Genomic DNA, 18,151 nt, shown 5'->3' with positions numbered 1-18,151 from the left:
TTAAGTCCTATCAACTTAGTTTCTTTCAATTACTGTCACTATTTCACCTGAAATTACACTTTATATCATGTAAGTGCGTGCTTAAAAATTTGAAAGTGCCATTTTTTACATTCGATTTGAAAATAAATTACCAAGTTTTATAGGTACTTCTCCGATGGCGATACTATTTATTAATCATTGGGGAAATCTCTATTTGTCCGCTTTTGGCAAATAAAACTCTCGTATCTCAAATAACGTTTCGTTTTTATTTTTAAATTTAACAGGAAAAAGAAAATTAAGCCATAAATATAGAGAATTTACAGGTGAATACTGCCGACCTAAGCGCACATAAGGTATCTATCTATCTGTGTTTAAAAAAAGTGGCAGAATGGATAATTGTACAATAAAATATAATGAACCTTTCTTGGGCGTCGATTACGATGGAAAAATAACGCGTTGACTACGCAGCATAGAAAACTTAAACTTTCTTTGTTTTTTTCTCTCACGATTTTGACATTTTGAAACCAGTCAGGGCGTTAAAATCATCAAAAAAAAAATTAACAGTTACAGTCGAAGAAATCGTAATATTTTAACTCTCCGTTTACAAATGATGCGTCTGTATTAGTACTGTGTTCAAGTCATCTCTGATGGCGTAAAGTGTATATATTTGGTAATGATATTTTGGTACTTTTCGTGTTCTATAATTTTAAAAAATATCTTTAAAAAAAATGGATAATCCACTTTAAATGTAAATTTTTACATGATTCTAAAAACTATGTGAAATAAATTAAATTAAATATATAAATTTCTATGTTTAAATTTTAAACATATAAATTTGTGGCCCGCGGGCCGCGGGTTGGCCACCCATGGTTTAAAACAATTATATCTTTTATTGATTTTCCATTAACATTGTGAAATGACATGATGATTTAAATATTAATAAAACACTTATATGTCTTATACACTTTTGAGTTTATCAATGTAAACACGACTAGTTTTGAGATCTGCAGATGTTCTCAGTTTGTATATTCACCTGTTGATGAGGACATCTGTTGTTATCGAAACTACCCGTGTTTACATTTATAAACTCTGATGACTGCATTAACAGGTGAAAATACAAACCGAGAACATCTGTATATTCTTATTCATCTACAAAATGTCAAAATGTATTTATTTTTCGTCTTATATTATTGGTCAGGAACGGATAAACGTCATAGCTGTCAAATTGTCATTTAAACGACAGAAATCATAGAGAAAGTGAATAATCATAGATTTACCTGATTTCTAGTAATTATCGTTTGGAGTTTCGTAAAACCAATCGAATCCGGGTGCGTTCGTGACGTCTTTAAGTACATGGGGATTAAAGTAGCGTTAATTTATGAGAAAATTATAATTTAAATGGTTGTAGATTCGTTTGTTCTCTTGTTTCTATTTGGACGTTTCGTTAACCGGTCTACTTGTATTATCAAGCTTCCAAATTTCGTCGTTCTCCAGGCTTACTGTCGCATCTGCGTTTAGATTAATATAACATTTTTTTGTGTTGTTCCCGTATATTCCATCTAAAATTTAGACGATGTCCTCGAGAGGAATCTATTTTTTAATGGTTCGTGTATTCTTAAATAAAAATATTTTGCCAACTTCTATGATTGAAATCAGTAGGTTTTTTTTTATTGGCAGAAACCTTCATTAAATGAAGAAGTTGATGCCTAGATGTTTTGAATATAAACAAAAATATACGCATAGTATAAAATTATAATAACTTCCGAAATTTTATTTGTGTGGTTGTCAATCTTGGGTAGAATGTTGAACCAGCTTGTGACATGTCGTAAGCCCTGAAATTGTCTAGCTTTCCATATTCTTCTTCATCTTTAAATGTTGAAAAAATATTTCCCACACGTTTATTACACCATGGGAATTGATTCGTTTAAATTCGAGCCTGCCATGGATAACAATTTTATGCAAATGTAATATAAATTCAATTTACATAAATTATTATTAGGTATGAGAATTCAAATATATAGGAGGTGTATGTACTAACGCGGAAATTACTTTGCGATGCTGAACATCTATTTTTTTTAGAGCATCAGTTTAACCGAAAAATAAATTTCAAACATAAAAAAAAATATTATGTAAGTACTGTCTTCTATTTTAGTTTTAACATCCGCATAGGGCATTGCATACGAGCATGTGATTGATGTAGCGTCACGATTGTGAAACACGTAAATGGTTGTGGACAGGCCTTTTTTAGGTTCAGAAAAACCAAAATATTGTATTTTTAACTTAATTATCAAGTACCGGTTTTAAAGCTAACCGCTTCTTTACCAAGACTGACTTAAACACTATCTATTTAACTTTTTTTTTTAAATTGGCAACTAGGCAAAAGAACTTGGGCATATTTCAAGTGGCTTTATTTTTGTGTTGATTAGCAGTTACAGCCAAAAGGGATCAGGGATGTTAAGTAGTTGGAAACATATTTAATAACGGACTCTTAGAAAAATCGTTAACTTGTGTATTTATTAGTTGTAAATTATTATTAATTGCTTTTTTAATTTCTAATATTTCTAAGTAATCTAATTTAAGTTCTGTGTTGCATGTTTGTAATTAATTTATTAACACAAAGTTACATTTTAACTGTTTAAAATATGTTTAAAAATACGTATACATCTGGGAATGTCATTGAATTTAAATATGATATAAAAAGAAAATTCTTTGTTGTATGGAGCCGGCATTATAGTGGCAAAAGCATTTATTGGTCACAAGTCGTGATGTTGCAAAATCTCTTCAATACACAATTGGCGTAAAATTCTCGCTGACTTCTGTCAATTCTCAATGGGTCTGCGAACTCAATAATTTAAAAAAAATCTGCCCGTAACTGAGTCGTCACAGGTTTGTGGCCATCAATACCTGTTGAAGTTTACCCTAAGGTCTTGTTAAATGCTTAATTAGTCTCAACTGGCAGTTGCCTTTTACAAGACTGGAAGGTTTTACTGTGGTTTGTGGTTTAATGTAACTCGGGATTGATGACAATTCACAATTTACAGATTCGTTACTCGATCATTAGAGCGACTCGACTTTTCTTTATTCGGTTGTCTGTATTCATAGTCATCTAGAGATTGGCATTCACGTCCATTCACAACATTGAGGAAAAATATTATATCCCCTTTTTATATTTGTCATGAAAAGAGACGAATTTATGAGAAGCTAGTGCCAAAAGAGGCCGTTAAGAAAAGCGAGCAAGATAGACATATCAATTAGAAGAGTAAACGGGATCTTCTGCCTTTAACTTGACCCAGGACCAGGAGGGGTTTATTTATTCCATTTTTTATTTAAGTTTTACTCGGTAAACACCACTGTTTCTTAAAATCTATTGTGAAACGTGTTTTGATGCATTCCGCAGCATTTTCAAACACCGCTACGGTATATGCATCGAAACACGTGTCACAATTGATCTTAAGAAATAGTGGTATATACGGGGTTATTAAGCTACAGATTTTCCGGTAGAAAGAAGAACTTTTTACTATTTCAAACAATTTTTTTTTCATTATATTATGGCTCGCCCCTAAAGAGTGTTCTAATAGCGCCTAGATACATAAGAAAGTGTCCCTTTTGAAAGATTCTTGAGGAACGTCTGTGAATACCAGTGTGAGTGTTTTAAAACCTCTATGAATACAGGACTAAGCGGTATAATTGCTGCTGTTGAGGGTCTAGTAACCACGCAGTCGCACGTTGATTCGCTCCATGTGAAATAGAGCAAATACAAAGCCTCCGTGTTGAAACGTTGCCTGATTACCATCGTAACGGCATCAGCTGCAAATCTTTATGTTCCCGGACGAGAAAAATACGAAAACAGAAGAAAAAGAGCGCCATAGACAATGGAAGTCGATTCCAGTATACAGAGATGTAAAGGTAATGCATAATTACGAACTGATAAACGAAACCCATTGAAATTTATATCAGTATAACGGAAAATTATTTATATCTGAATAAGCTATTAGCTACCCAATTATTATCTTAAAAAGTTGATTTCAATACGCCATTTGTTAAATTTTATAAATTAGCCGAGATTGTATAAAATTGAACACTGAGAACGCGAATTATCTTATTCCAAGTGTCTTGAGAAATATTTAAAAATACAGTTTTTCAATTCGTAAAATAATTATTGAAACATTATTCCTCGGAGAATTTTTGTCTCCAGAAAAATTACAGGAACAGGAAAAAAAGATAAGGGGGATTCTATATTGATCTACTGCAAGAGTGAACCTGCTATCATTATATGTAGATGTCAATGTACGCTTTATCGGTTTCCGTAGTGTAATGGTAATAGCATTTGGGTACCAATGCCGGGTTCGATTCCCAAGGGGAGGTCAAAAAAATAAAGGCGAATTCTCACACAAAGCACAGGACTGATCAAATTCCCTTCGTATAATTAACGACGAAAATAATGCTGGGAAAAAATTGGTGCCATTCATTTTCCATAGAACTATGTATATGGAAGCGCAATCGCGCTCTTCGGCACTTAAATTGTTGAATACAGGTTTAATGAACAAAACTCCAATAATTAATTGAAGTGCTATTTCAGATATTAAACTGCAAAGAAACTCTTATAAAAAGTGTTAAGGAAGTGAAACATGGAGTTGGCAAAAGAAGGATGAAAGTAGACTGAATGCAGTCGAAATGCGATCTCTCAGAAGAATGTGCGACAAAATGATGTATGATATATGTTCGAATAGAGAAATAAGGAAGGAATGGAAAGCTGATACAAGCATTATCGATAAAATTAAGAAAGGTGTGTGAGATGCTTTGGACATGTAAAACGAATGAGTGAGGAAAGAACGGTAAAACAATTTTATAAGGGAATATAATTAGAAAAAGGAGCAGAGGAAGACCGACAAAAACTTGGCACGATCAGGTATGCCAAATACTTAAAAGCGGTCAGGTTAGGAGTCGAAACAATCGGCGGGTATGTATTAGGAGATGCATGAACGTGGAAGAGGCAAAGGATGTTTGCAAAGACAGAGTGGTGTGGCGTTCTATTCTCTCTGCCTACCCCTGCGGGGAAGTGGCGTGATGGTTAGTTAGTTAGTTAGGGACAACATAAGCACGTACCTACGGTCATGTACAAATTTATAAAAGAAGTCTTAATTGAGTAAACCTCGAGTAGTGCCAAAAAACCGCTACTCATATACTACTCACTCTGGTCGGCAATCTAGTTTAGCATACTCAATAAAGTAGGATGAGTATGTAACATAGTGTAAACTGAGTAAACTTCGTGATACTAGGGTTTCTTACTAAATAAAAACTACTATGCATATCTTTTATTTTGTTAGGATTTTCGAGTAATTTTCAACAAATAAATACCGAGTAAAGTATCATTGAAAAATAAATCTAGATTTTTTATGATTTATAGTTCAAATATTAAAAAAAAAAAAAAAAATTAAGGCAATCTCGTGATGTAAGGTATAAACCTAGTACATAAGATTTCACAAAATTGTTTTCAAAGGAGCGCATATACATATATTGTTATTAATATGTATATTCAAATCAAAAACACGAATTACGATTCTACAGATTTTTTATTTAATCTTTTTTTTTAATCAGTTGTTTTTTCTTCTTCTTCTAACCCTTATCCGCACCCAACGGTGCACAGGGCACTGCATCATACAAACGCAGCGTTATCTTGATCGTTAACACATGAAGGAAAGGTGATCAGCCCTCCGCTTCAGGCACCAGTCCAGGGTAATATGGAATAAATACTAGAGTGAAAAAATCACTTCCATTTATTTGACCCCCCTGGGAATCGAACCCGGGACCTCCAGAACGGTAGCCGAGCGTGCTGACCATTACACTACGGAGGCGGACGGAGTTATATTTAAGTAGTAAAATATTTAAGAACAAAATATGTTTAAGGCAGTCAATAAGCTTGGATTCTTCTATCACGTAGTGAGTGCATTTAAAAAAAAAATGTATTAATTAATAATAAATAAACGAATGACTATGAAACATATTCGAAGTTAACCTAAGATTTTTCATTAAGAAAACAAGTCAATTTAAGTGACTACAATTGTGTTTAAACGAGAATGAAAACTATCACGAAATTATTATATAGGGTCCGCCATCTAGTTTTTTTTTCAACTAGTGCTTATTTCGTGAATGGTAACACTTAGCTCATGTCTGATTTGACAGATAATTAGTTTTATCCTTCCGCTGAGCGAATATGGTTGTGTATACGCTTGAACAACGCTGGGAAATATTGCGACATTACTTTGAAAATCATGGTAATGTTGCAGAATGTGTGCGAAAATTGCGTACGGTTTTTGGAAGAAGAGAAGCACCGTCAGCTCCGTATGTTCGTTATCTTGTGAAAAAAGTGAAAGAAACTGGCATCCTCATCGATAAACCAAAGCGTGAAAAGCCAAAAACAGTGCGTACACCCGAGAATATCGATGTTGTGGCAGAAAGTGTGCGTGAAGCGCCATCAACATCAATTCACCGTCGTTCTCAACAATTGAACATTTCGGAGACATCATTGAGACGAATTTTGCATAAAGACCTTGGTATGACGCCATACAAAGTCCAATTGGTTCAGGAGTTGAAGCCAACTGACCATCCAATGCGTTTTCGCTTCGCTGAGTGGGCCTGCGATCGACTTACAGAAGATGCCGATTTTGCCAAAAAAATCATCTTTTCGGATGAAGCTCATTTTGATCTTGGCGGGTATGTAAACAAGCAAAATTGTCGTATTTGGGGCACAGAAAACCCGCACGCATACATTGAAAAGCCGGTACACCCAAAACGAGTCACTGTTTGGTGCGGATTTTGGTCCAGAGGCATAATTGGGCCATTTTTCTTTGAAAATGAGCAAGGAGTGGCCGTTACAGTCAATGGCGATCGTTATCGGGCCATGTTGAACGGATTTTTGTTCACAAAAATTGAAGAGGAGGATATTGGCAACATTTGGTTTCAACAGGACGGCGCTACGTGCCACACAGCCGAAGCTACACTCGATGTTTTGCGCCCTGTTTTTGAAAAAAAAAAGTTATTTGGCGGACCCTTTATATCACGAGCATAGCTCAGTTTACCCTACGTACCATAGTTATGATGGTATACTTTCTTGAGACGAAATACATACACTTTGCAATGCAGACTTTCACACAAACCAAATTAAACGTATAAAAAATTAACAAGTGCGTTTCGACGAATAGGCTCATAAAAAGTAGGTACTAAGAAATGTATATACTTAAGTTTTTAATATACATTTCTAAAAATAATTGAACATTCTCAACATTTTAAACTTTATTAGAAGTTTTAACTTAATGAAATATCTCCTGTAATTAAATTAGTGAAATAAATTTTTTGGATTAATATTATGGAAATTTAAGTTTTGCACTGAAATTTCTTGGTGGAACTGCATTTTATAATATAAAATAACAACTTTGTAATTTTATTATATTATGGAAATTATAATATGAATCATTGAAAATATTGTAAATAGCACATAAATCTCATAATTTTACTAAATATCTACGCAGTTTTGAGAGGATTTAAAAAAAATTAATATAACACTCCAGAATGTATAAAAAATATATAAATAATGAACTATGGACTATTAGATGTATAGTAAAAATATTGGTTAATTAGAGGAACAAAAAAATATTTATGTCTTTATTTAACTTTTATTTGGTTAATTCAACTATGTATTTATTAAAATCTAATGTGACAAGTGTATCCATACATTCAACATAATTGTATACAGTATTTGATAATGATGTTAAATGCATCAAAACACGTGTCAGAATGGATTAAAACAAATATATAAATAGTGGTATTATATTATATTTAGTACCTATAATAAAAGTTACATAACAAAATAGATAGATGTTATCACAAAGTGCCTGACAAATGAATTAAGAGTGTACTCTCAAATATACAATTCAGTGTGGGACCGGCTGCGTGAGGAGCCAAACGTGTGTTTGGGCACATTTTTTTTAGAACATAAATTGCAATAAGATTTTTTTAATAAAATATGTATTTGGAAAAAAAATACCATTTTTTACTCCTTATCTTTAATCAACTCTTTTCTGTTAAAAAAACTTATTTTTTTAAATTAGAAAAAACAGCGATTTAAGCAAAAAATTCAAGTACGTTAAATGTTACCTGAGTGTAAAGAAAATAAGTTGCGGGATATCGATTATCCCGCCTTAATGAAAATAACAGATAAATAAATAAATATTTGGTCTGAAATTTGGGGCATTTACATTCTGGTTAATTTCAAATAAATTGCGAAGTATAACAAATTTTGAACATGTCGAGATTTGAAGTAATACAATGCAAAACAAACCTGGTACGTTGTTAGGCATTTGCAGGTTTAGTTATGACAGGTTTATACTGCACAGATGTCTGGCTAAAACGTAACGAAGGCTGAACACTTGCACAGCCGTAATAGTATTATTTCGAGTAGTGTGAATAACAAGCTCTTTTGTGAAGCATCGCTCTCTCCGTGACCGACTTTTTGAGTTGGATATACGTCGCAGGGGTCGGCAACCTCTTGGACCAAAAGAGACAAACGTGAGTAGCAAAACGGTTTGGAAATTTTTAAGGATCCCATTTTTAACTAACAATAATTGGGGCTGCTCGACATATGAGGAGCTGAAGAGGGTTTCGGAAAATAGACTGGAATGGCGAAGGAGATGTTATCTGTTGCTGCAGACCGATCTGCAGGATTGAGACCAGAGAGAGGATTGAATTAAATTAAATTTAATTGGAGCAGATTTAATGCAGTCGAAATGCGATCCCTCAGACGAATGTGCGGCAAAACTATGTATGAGAGATGTTCGAATGGTGAAATAAGGAAAGAATGCAAGGCTGAGATAAGCATTAACGATAAAATTAAGATGGGCGTGTTGAGATGGTTTGGACATGTAAAACGTATGAGTGAGGAAGAATGGTAAAACAAATTTATGAGGCGAATGTAGTTGGAAAAAGAAGCAAAGGAAGACCTAGGAACACTTGGAACAATCAGGTATGTCAAATACTTGAAAGTGGTCAGGTTAGTAGTAATCGGCGGGTATGTATGAGAAGATGTGTGAACGTGGAAGAGGCGAAGAATGCTTGCAAAGACAGGGTGGTGAGGCATTCTATTCTCTCAGCCTATCCCTTCTTGGAAATGGCGTGATGGTTAGTTAGTTTATTTTTTATACATTTATCATAGACGAATAAAGCAGGGCAAAAAATATTTTGACGAAGCCCATTTCTACAAAAAATAAATAAATAGTTTTCTAAGTATCTATGAGCATATTAATGGTTGTCTAAAGTATAAATAGGTATGTTTGCTATCAAACGAGCCTTTTATTGGCATATTGAACTTGAAAGTGGTTTGAACTAGTGTACTTTTTCAAAGGTAGTTTTCTTTTCAATTCTTAATCAAGAGAAAGGTTTTATGAGGGCTCATATGTTTAAACGGCACCATCGCTCCTTACCCAACTGAACTAAAAAATTATATGCACAGAATAATTTTTAAAAATGTCATTTTGAATTTGACAAAGAAAGAGCCACACATATTGCTTAAAGAGTCACACGTTGCCGACCCCTGGTATACGAGAAGGAAGCGTTTGCGCGAAAATGTAGTCTGGAATTCTCAAATTTCTAGTGGCAGCCACGTAACAAGAAAATATTTTTATCGGTTCAATGCGCTGTCCAAGCGATGTTAGCGTTTGATCACTTTTACTTCGTTCGCGTATTATGGTGATTCTAGTGGGGATGAAGAAGTCATTATGTCCACAGCTTGGGCAGGTGGAATACAGATCGCCGGACTGGAACGGAAGATAAAGAGTGGAGACCAAAGAACTTTTGCGTGTAGGAAATCGTCTCTAGTCTTGATAGACAAGGATCACCAGACTATCCGCATAATAAAATAATGTGCATAAGTAGAGGATGCCTTTTCCACTTGTTCGTGATCGATTTTGCCACTTATCACAGTTTTCTACCTTCGGTCATTTAGTTGTCTAGCAGTCGACGGGTTAATTCGGCGCTAGCTGTAGGGTTTTGTTTACGAAATGGTATTCGTTTCTCCTAAATTAATACATACATACACAGGGCGCTTGTGAACTACACAGAATTTTACTGTCCGACAGTCCGGTTTTTTTCAAATAAAAGCGACAATGATAGTTTAGCGTGATCGAGTTCACGCGCACCGTGATCGCGCACCGATCGAGCGTACCGATCCGAAGAAAGACGGACAAAAGCACAAGCCAATCTAAGCCAATCATCTTTTTTTATCATGCTAACCGGACTGCCGGACAGTAAAATTCCGTGTAGTGTACAAGCGCCCTTATGCAGAGACTGGGCGCAGGTAGGTGTCAAAGAAAGAAATATTATTTAATGCCCTGAATATGGAGGTACCTACTCACTTATATGATTTTAATGACCTTATTATAGATAGGTACTAATTACAAAAGTCACCACATTACTAGTATGAAAAGCATTACTCATATTTACGTTATTTACAAAGGATAATGATAGTGTTGGAAGTATTTACTATATTGTTAAGGATTAGTTGATTCCTCCTATTTAAATTTCTCGGTAAGGGATACCTGGACATTGATTACCAATACCTGCTAAGTAGGTACTTACTGACAATCGTAAGTACTTAAGTACCTACATAGTTTAGGGGTTATACTTTACTTCGATAATATGACGACACATAGCACTCGTTTGCGAGAACAACAAAATCGTAACTCAATTTTTTTTATTTTTCACGAGATCCATTTGAAGCGCTATAACTTTGTTAGATTGTCATGTCGTTTAACGGTTTTAACATAATTTGATAGAATTGTCTTTGCAAAACGTAAATGTACCATTATAGTTTAATGCATAGCTGTGGTTTTCATTCATCGCACTTAAACCTTTCAAATTAAATTGTTACGTAGTTCTAGCAAATGAGCGATATATCGTACCCCGTTAAATGGGTGGCAACAAAGAAACAGAATTTTATACATGAACTTGTAAAAGGTCCCAATTATCCTTAGTCATCTATTATTTTAAAAATTTATACAAAACAATACTTTCTCTAGTAAGTTATCGGCGATCAGGAATCCCAAGATTCTGGATCCATTAATTAAAAATACGAAATAAATAACATACAAACGTAACCCGATTCGTTTTGTTTGACAAGATTTGCAGGTAAGTAGAAATTTGGTAACTTTGCAATATACACTTTCTCTATGCTTTTGGTCATTAAAGAAGCGTGAGTTGACTTGAATTGTCAAACATTTGCTGTTTATTTATCTTTGTTCGATTCCTGAGTATCATTGTCAGGAAAAATAGAAAACGACCTGAAATCATTAATGGGTCACATTGGTAAATTTCCTAGCGAAATTTACATGCCGATAATAATGTCAACAGGGACTTTTGAGTGTATTTATATGACATCAGATTTGATATGAATTGATTTATCTTCAGTGATGTGTAGCATGCCTTGTTTCAAATTGTAAGTTGATCCACTGTCGAATTCCGTGACTACCGTCAAATCTTATTATTGGTTAATCTTATAACGCTTGAACGACGTAAACATATAAACAATTTCATATCTTACTAAATGTTTTTTTCTCTCCAAATAAACAATCAGAAAAACGCAATTATTAAAATGATGTTGTGAACATGAATGATCTCGATGTTTGAAATGGACTATAGATTACGAGATCGTTTCCAGGTCCAAAGAGAATCAGATAAAATACTTGAATTTATATGTGTATATAAACCTGTTATTCTGGTTTAACATTTTCTAATATGCGAGTACATATTCTAATACATGATGCTCTCCTATGTGTATCGGTAACAAATCAAAATTACTATAATAACTTTCGATACATAAATGTAAAATGATGGTTAAGTACTCGTACGTAGGTACTTGACTTATGTTTACATCAAATATTACATTACAAGGTATAAGTTTTACGAACATATTAATTTCATATATTAATTAAGAAAATCACTATAAGAAATATGCGAGATCCAAGACGTCGTTAGGTGGGGAAGACAACGAAGACAATGGTATGCGCATGTGAGGAGATGGAACCATCCAGACTCCCCCCCACATCGCACCGCACGGCCAACCCTAAGGCAGACGACTTCCGGGCAGACCACCAAAGGGATAGATGGATTGACAGCTGGGAATCAACATAGCAGGAAGCTAATCCCTCTTAAAAACTGGCCACAAAGCCTACACCAAGAAGAAGAAGACTACAAGAAACTTGAACAGTCGGGTTCAATTACTTCTGAAAAATACTGCGGTTAAGTTTAGCTGTGTGAACGTACCCTCACTCGGTAAACTTAGTGTCCCACTTATATCGCAAGTGCGGGAATAAACTCGTAGCTGGAAGCAGTCGGGACGAATACGAGATGCTAGTTATTACCGGGACGGAAACCGGGATTCAGCTAATGAATATTTATACAACGAACACCTCGCGGAACGAATTGAAATTGTTTTCCGAGTGTTAATAGTAATTCATTTTTAAACAAAACCACAGAGCAAGAGGATAAAATATATTTTTTATTCATCGCCTAGGGGTGGATTTAGGCGATACGTTTTCTAAACGACAAAGTTGAGCTGGCTGTCGAGATTCTTGACTTCCATGTAGTCTAAATAAGAATAAAAAATGTAGATCTTTAAAAACTGGTTATTTCAGATTTAAAAAATTAATGTATATTATTTTTTAACTAAATTTGATAACATATTTTTTTGTTGTAAAAACTGTGATTACTGGTTTTAGTTTCGTCATCAAAAACATCATGGTTTACTTTGGAAAAAGATAAATAATCCAGGACACCTTATATTCCTATTTACAGGAGCAACCTGCCGACGGTTATGCAAGTGGGAAGAAGCTATCGCTATGCTGAATATATGACGCCGGATATTGATCTGTTCCATGCGTCTGAGGGGGTATTTCGAAGCGGGATTCTTCTACATCTTTAACAAGAGTGTTCTTGTTTACTTCATATGTTTGTGCTAATGTAAGTAAGTATACGCTTTAAATTTTAGGTTGTAATATATATGATTTTACTGAATAAATTGAATTGAATTGAATATTTTTTTACATCGCAAAATTCCCTTGTGTATATTCTTAGAGTATACGATTTTTTTTACTTCGAAATAAAAAAGATGTTTTCCAAATAAATGCCCAACGATCAATTTATACAATTACAAAATATCACAAACTGTTTTTTTTTTGACAAATTATCCTTTCTTGTAGGGCAAAAGCACTGAAAGGCTTTAAAAATTGGAACTGAAAACGGTGCGTTAATTTTAACTAGTTATAGGGTTAAATGAATATCATTGATAATGTTAACACAATAATACCTAAGTGCGTAGTGTGATAACTAATATAACTATGTACCATAAAATAATAATAACAAGATCACTAAACAAGAATATGACGAGTCATAGTAATTCTAAATAAATCAATGAACCACAGAAGTTGAATGTCCACAAATAGTATGAATAATCATTTTATTTACGTAATAACAAATAATAACGTGATAATAAAAATATTAGCGAATGAACGGATCCATTTCATAATCTTAGTTTAATAATATAACAGTCCACTCTTTCCTGATAAGGAACTATTCTGTGTGTACGTGATTGACCTCCACATGAATGCATTGGAAATAAAATATACTTAATCGGCAAATAAAACTGTATTAAAAAAAGTCCTTATATTTATATAATAGGTTATTTTAGAATATTCGGTTAAGAGTTCCATTTCTTTCGGGAAATACCTGAATTAATTGAATTATTGAGAAATAAGACTTTGTTTTCTTGCCGCCGCAGCGGCGGCACTCGTGTAATACGGCAAACCATTCATGCCGCCATAGAGGCGGCACTCGAGTGCAAAGGGTTAAATATGAAAATAAGCATATAATATAATATAAACATACAATAAATATTTAAGAAAATAATAAACTTGTATGAGATCAATTTAAAAAATATATATATACACAGGACAAATTTCCCGAACTGCAGATATTATCATCAACGGGTGAAAATACAAAGCTCACTTGTTGATGAGAACAACTGTAGTTTTTGAAACTTTAGTTGTATTTAAATTATAGCGTTTTATTTTTACATTTAAATCATCAGTTATTCAACAAAGTTACTGCCAAGGCAATAAATAATATCCGTGAATTAATAATAAAATGAACCTAATAACACGTAATTTCATTGACAAATTTTATAGAATGTCTTGAATTTCATATTTAAATGTATTTATTTAGCGTATGACGAGAATCCATTCAGCATTTCTCTATTACAATATTTATATAATTGCACCACGATGTCGAATTGTTACATTATACATTAAGTATAATTTTTTTCTCTCTCTCCCATTACCAAAAGGGTTATCCCTATTACTCCAATCGAATGTTTCTATTGATCATAATCTGGCACTACACAGCGGAGTGCTAGAGCCAACACTGATGTATAGAAGTGAAATATAAAATCGGTAAAAGAAGGATGAAAACAGATTTAATGCCGTTGATTTGCAACCGCGTAAACGATTTTCGAAAAAAAAATAATAATATTGAAAAAATGGATAATTAAGACATTGGAAAGCAATGTAAGGCTGTCAGCGATAATATAAGAGATAAGTCTCTTTGACGTTATTTCGACACGCGGAGCGAAAGGATGATGATATAATGGCTAAGAATGAATGTGAGAATAGAACGAGAAAGAATGTAGGTAAGAAATATATATTAACGTAGTTGTCTATCAATGCGAATAAACTGTGGCAGCCAGTTTATAATCGGCTCCCGTAATCGTGAAATTATGGTCAGTGGCTTTGCTAAGATTTGCATCATTTCTGCTGTAACAGTATCAAGTTTTCACTGATTCGCATGGTCACTTGTCACGCTAAATCGAATTCATAGTAGCCAACTACAGTACAGTACAAAAATTGCAAAAATATCGGTAAAAATACACAAAATAGACTATCATAATTTTCTCCTTACCATCCATTGTTTACTTTGTGTAATATCACTTTATTTTACAGAGTAAACAATGGATGGTACGGAGAGTGTTTGATTACCTTACCACAAAGTTATCAATGCTTTTAATATACAAAATATATTATAATTTTGTTTACATTCAGAAATAAATTTATATATAGTATTAATTGATTTGGCATTAACTTTTTGGAAAACACGATGATTTAAAAACACTTAAGTATAGAAGATTACTTTTTGAGTTTATTAATGTGAACACGACTATAGTTTTGAAAACTACTGGTTGAGAAAATCTGTAGTTTTTTTTAGATAGTGTGTGAATTGCATGTTTAAACTAAAGGTAGATTCTCTATTATGCATGAGTTGTCATGTTAAACATACTTACACGTGTGTATTAATTAGGAGATCGATTAGTGCACCTAATAGGTACCTTAAACTTAAGAAGTAGGTTATCTAATGTACCATTTTCTTCCATATCTGGTAGGTACATAATGCTAGAAGCGTGCAAGTTACATTTTGGTCATTATGGTCACAGTGGAATCTCTCCATTCGCCATTCATTGATTACCGAGAGTTCGAAGTATATAGACTAAAATATGGTAGGTACTAGCAAATATTAAGGCCCAGCATTCGTTGTACTGTGAATACATCGCGGTAGAAGCGGAAAGGGGCTAGCTTTATTTAGGAGGAAATTACAATTATAACATCAGCTAACTCCAAAGCACGGTTGAGTAGCAGTTGATTTAACGAATAACTTTTCCGACGCCTTTTGTTGTCGTCCGTTTATTTTTTTATAACTTTCGAGACGAATATCGAAAACGGCGATAATTAATTGAACATGAACATTTTTTTGTCATTATATATAAGGATATTCTAATAATCTCTATTTTAGTTTAATGCCCTTGAGGTAGTACATTGTATTAAAGGTAGTAAATTGTATTGAACGAAAATAGAGCAATATTATTCATCCTCAATTATCATTATTTTAGAAATATATTATACATAGATCTAGTCAACTGACTTTCGTGTTAATGCAATATTTATGAAGCGATAAAATAAAGTATGTAGTTAAAAATCCACGATGTAGGTAGGTATGACATATTTCGATGTAATATTTAATATTATTGTTATTCAAAAACAAACAATCGAATCGCTCGTAGATGACAGATAGAAACTAAACAGAACATTGAAATCTATAAATTTTCAAAATATTGAGAACTTTTACATAAAAGTTAGTGACATGAACTACCATTATATTACAATACATTGTGAAATAGTTACTGAAGTGATATTAGACAATATATTAGTTATTATTAGTACGAATAAAATGTTACCCATGAAGACGCAGGCGGTTCCCGAAATGGAGTTGCTCGCCAGCTGGGTGATGGCCAGGATGAGGTCCCCCACGAGCAGGCAGCCGATGTAGTGCGTCTGGCAGCGCCAGTGCAGCGCGTGGTGCGAGGGCGGCAGCAGGAAGCCGGCGGCCAGCGTGGCCAGCAGGAAGGCCGTGCTGATGAGCAGCCCGATCGGGTACAGCGTGAAGCGGATGTCCGAGCCGTCGCTCGCCACCACGGTGGGCACGCTGGCCGAGCACGCGAACACGCTGGCCCGGTCGCGCGACTCGAGCACCCGGTCCACGCAGAAGTGGTCGCGCGGCAGCAGCAGGCCCGCGCCGGGCAGGCGCAGCGCCCCGTCCGCCCGCAGCGCGGCGTCCCGCAGGCTGCCCGCGATCACCAGCCCGCCCTCGCGCTGGCAACTCGGGAAGCCGCTCGCCAGCTGCGCCTCCAGCGTGCCGTTGTCCTCCGCCCCCGCGTCCAGGGCCACGTCCTCCGGCAGCAGCTCCGGGAACGCCTCGGTGGCCACGCAGGACCCGCTCTTCTCGCTGTAGGCCGCGCGCTCTCCGCAGCACTTCTTCACTTTGATCCTACGCTTGGGTTGGGCGAGCGAGGATGCGTCCCCGTCGACCGCGTTCGGAGGGCCCTCGTCCGTCTCCAAACAGACCACGGCCGCGTTCGCGTCCACGCAGAACGACGTTGGGGGCAGCATGGTTTCCGTCTCCTGGAGCCATAGGGACCCGTTGGCGAACAGGATGAAGCTCGGCTGCGGCTTGTCCGACCGGATGAGCGCGGGCCGCAGGGGCGGCGGGCACGGCGGGCTGCGCGCCTCGGCGACGGACCAGTGGGAGGGCACCGTCCCGACCGCCAGGTAGGTCCGGCGGCGAGGTGCGTATACCAAAGGCGCCCAAAGGGGCGAAGCGCCCGGTTCGCATCGGAAGCCTTCTCCGTCGCGGTGCAACCCCTCGCCGATCCGGCAGCACTTCCACACGGCCACGGGAGCTGGAGTAACCTTGTTGGCGGTGGAGCCTTCTTGACTCCACAAGACGATGATGGTCAGTGAAATCAATACAAACTTTAGCATGGCGCGCGTCGACAGTTTATTTTTTTAATTTCCAGTTTATATGTAACGTTACATACTTCCGTCAAAAACACCTTTCGCGCATTGCACCCGTTTAAGTTTGAAAATAATAAAAATAAATAAAATCAAACGTCAAACGTCACAGGTAACGTTTCACTTTCAGGTATACAAAATCGTATCCAGTCGATTCGAATAGCAATTTTTTAATATAAACACTTCTTCCTCCACTAAGTTTTTATTGTTGCACAACGAAAGAGCGCGACAGCTGAGGAATAAATAAATCCGGGGACACGCACAAATTCTATGTATTTTTTGTTAGTAAACTTCTCGCGTTCGATCCACAGGTAGTCGGCGTGCGCGAAGGCAAAATGCGGCGGCGAAGTATACCTCAAAAAGCGACCAGTTCGCGGCGCGTCTCGCGCTATACTGAAGAGACGACGGTTTTTGTAAGTCAACCGCGTTTGTCGTCGGGTCTTTTCTCTCCTTTGCGCTCGCGTTCTCGCCCCCGCTCTGTCCCTTTCTCTCCGACCCCCTCACCCCCGAAGGTCGAATGCACTGGAGAATTTCACTCGACACAACTGCAAGCTGCAACTCGGTGGTGCGCGGTAGGCCGTCCGATCTCCGAGTTGGGAAAGGTTTTGTAGCAAGAGATGACTAGGAAACCGCGATCCGCGATGACTCGATAACGATGACCTAGACATTTTTTCTTCTCACTTTTCGATGACTACATTGCCTGCTGCCGAGACTAAACTAATATCCCGGTC

General features: G+C 36.1%; 1 protein-coding gene across 1 annotated transcript in view; it reads right to left on the bottom strand.

Moving 5' to 3' along the window:
- LOC148311213 (putative G protein-coupled receptor Mth-like 1) overlaps positions 1-17,814 on the bottom strand; it is a 190,345-nt gene extending 172,531 nt beyond the window's left edge. Inside the window, exon 1 of the mRNA XM_088256913.1 lies at positions 16,307-17,814. Coding sequence (XP_088113039.1) covers positions 16,307-17,390 — 1,084 coding nt within the window. The 5' untranslated portion in view covers positions 17,391-17,814. The remainder of the gene's footprint in view (positions 1-16,306) is intronic.
- Positions 17,815-18,151: the final 337 nt, after the last annotated feature.

Source organism: Brachycentrus maculatus, unplaced genomic scaffold (genome assembly GCF_059751285.1).
Source record: "Brachycentrus maculatus isolate JH-2025_06_01 unplaced genomic scaffold, ASM5975128v1 h1tg000069l, whole genome shotgun sequence".
In the NCBI taxonomy this organism is placed as follows: domain Eukaryota; kingdom Metazoa; phylum Arthropoda; class Insecta; order Trichoptera; family Brachycentridae; genus Brachycentrus; species Brachycentrus maculatus.
Note: the sequence above shows the minus strand (reverse complement) of the source record. Positions and strands in the feature narration are given on the sequence as shown.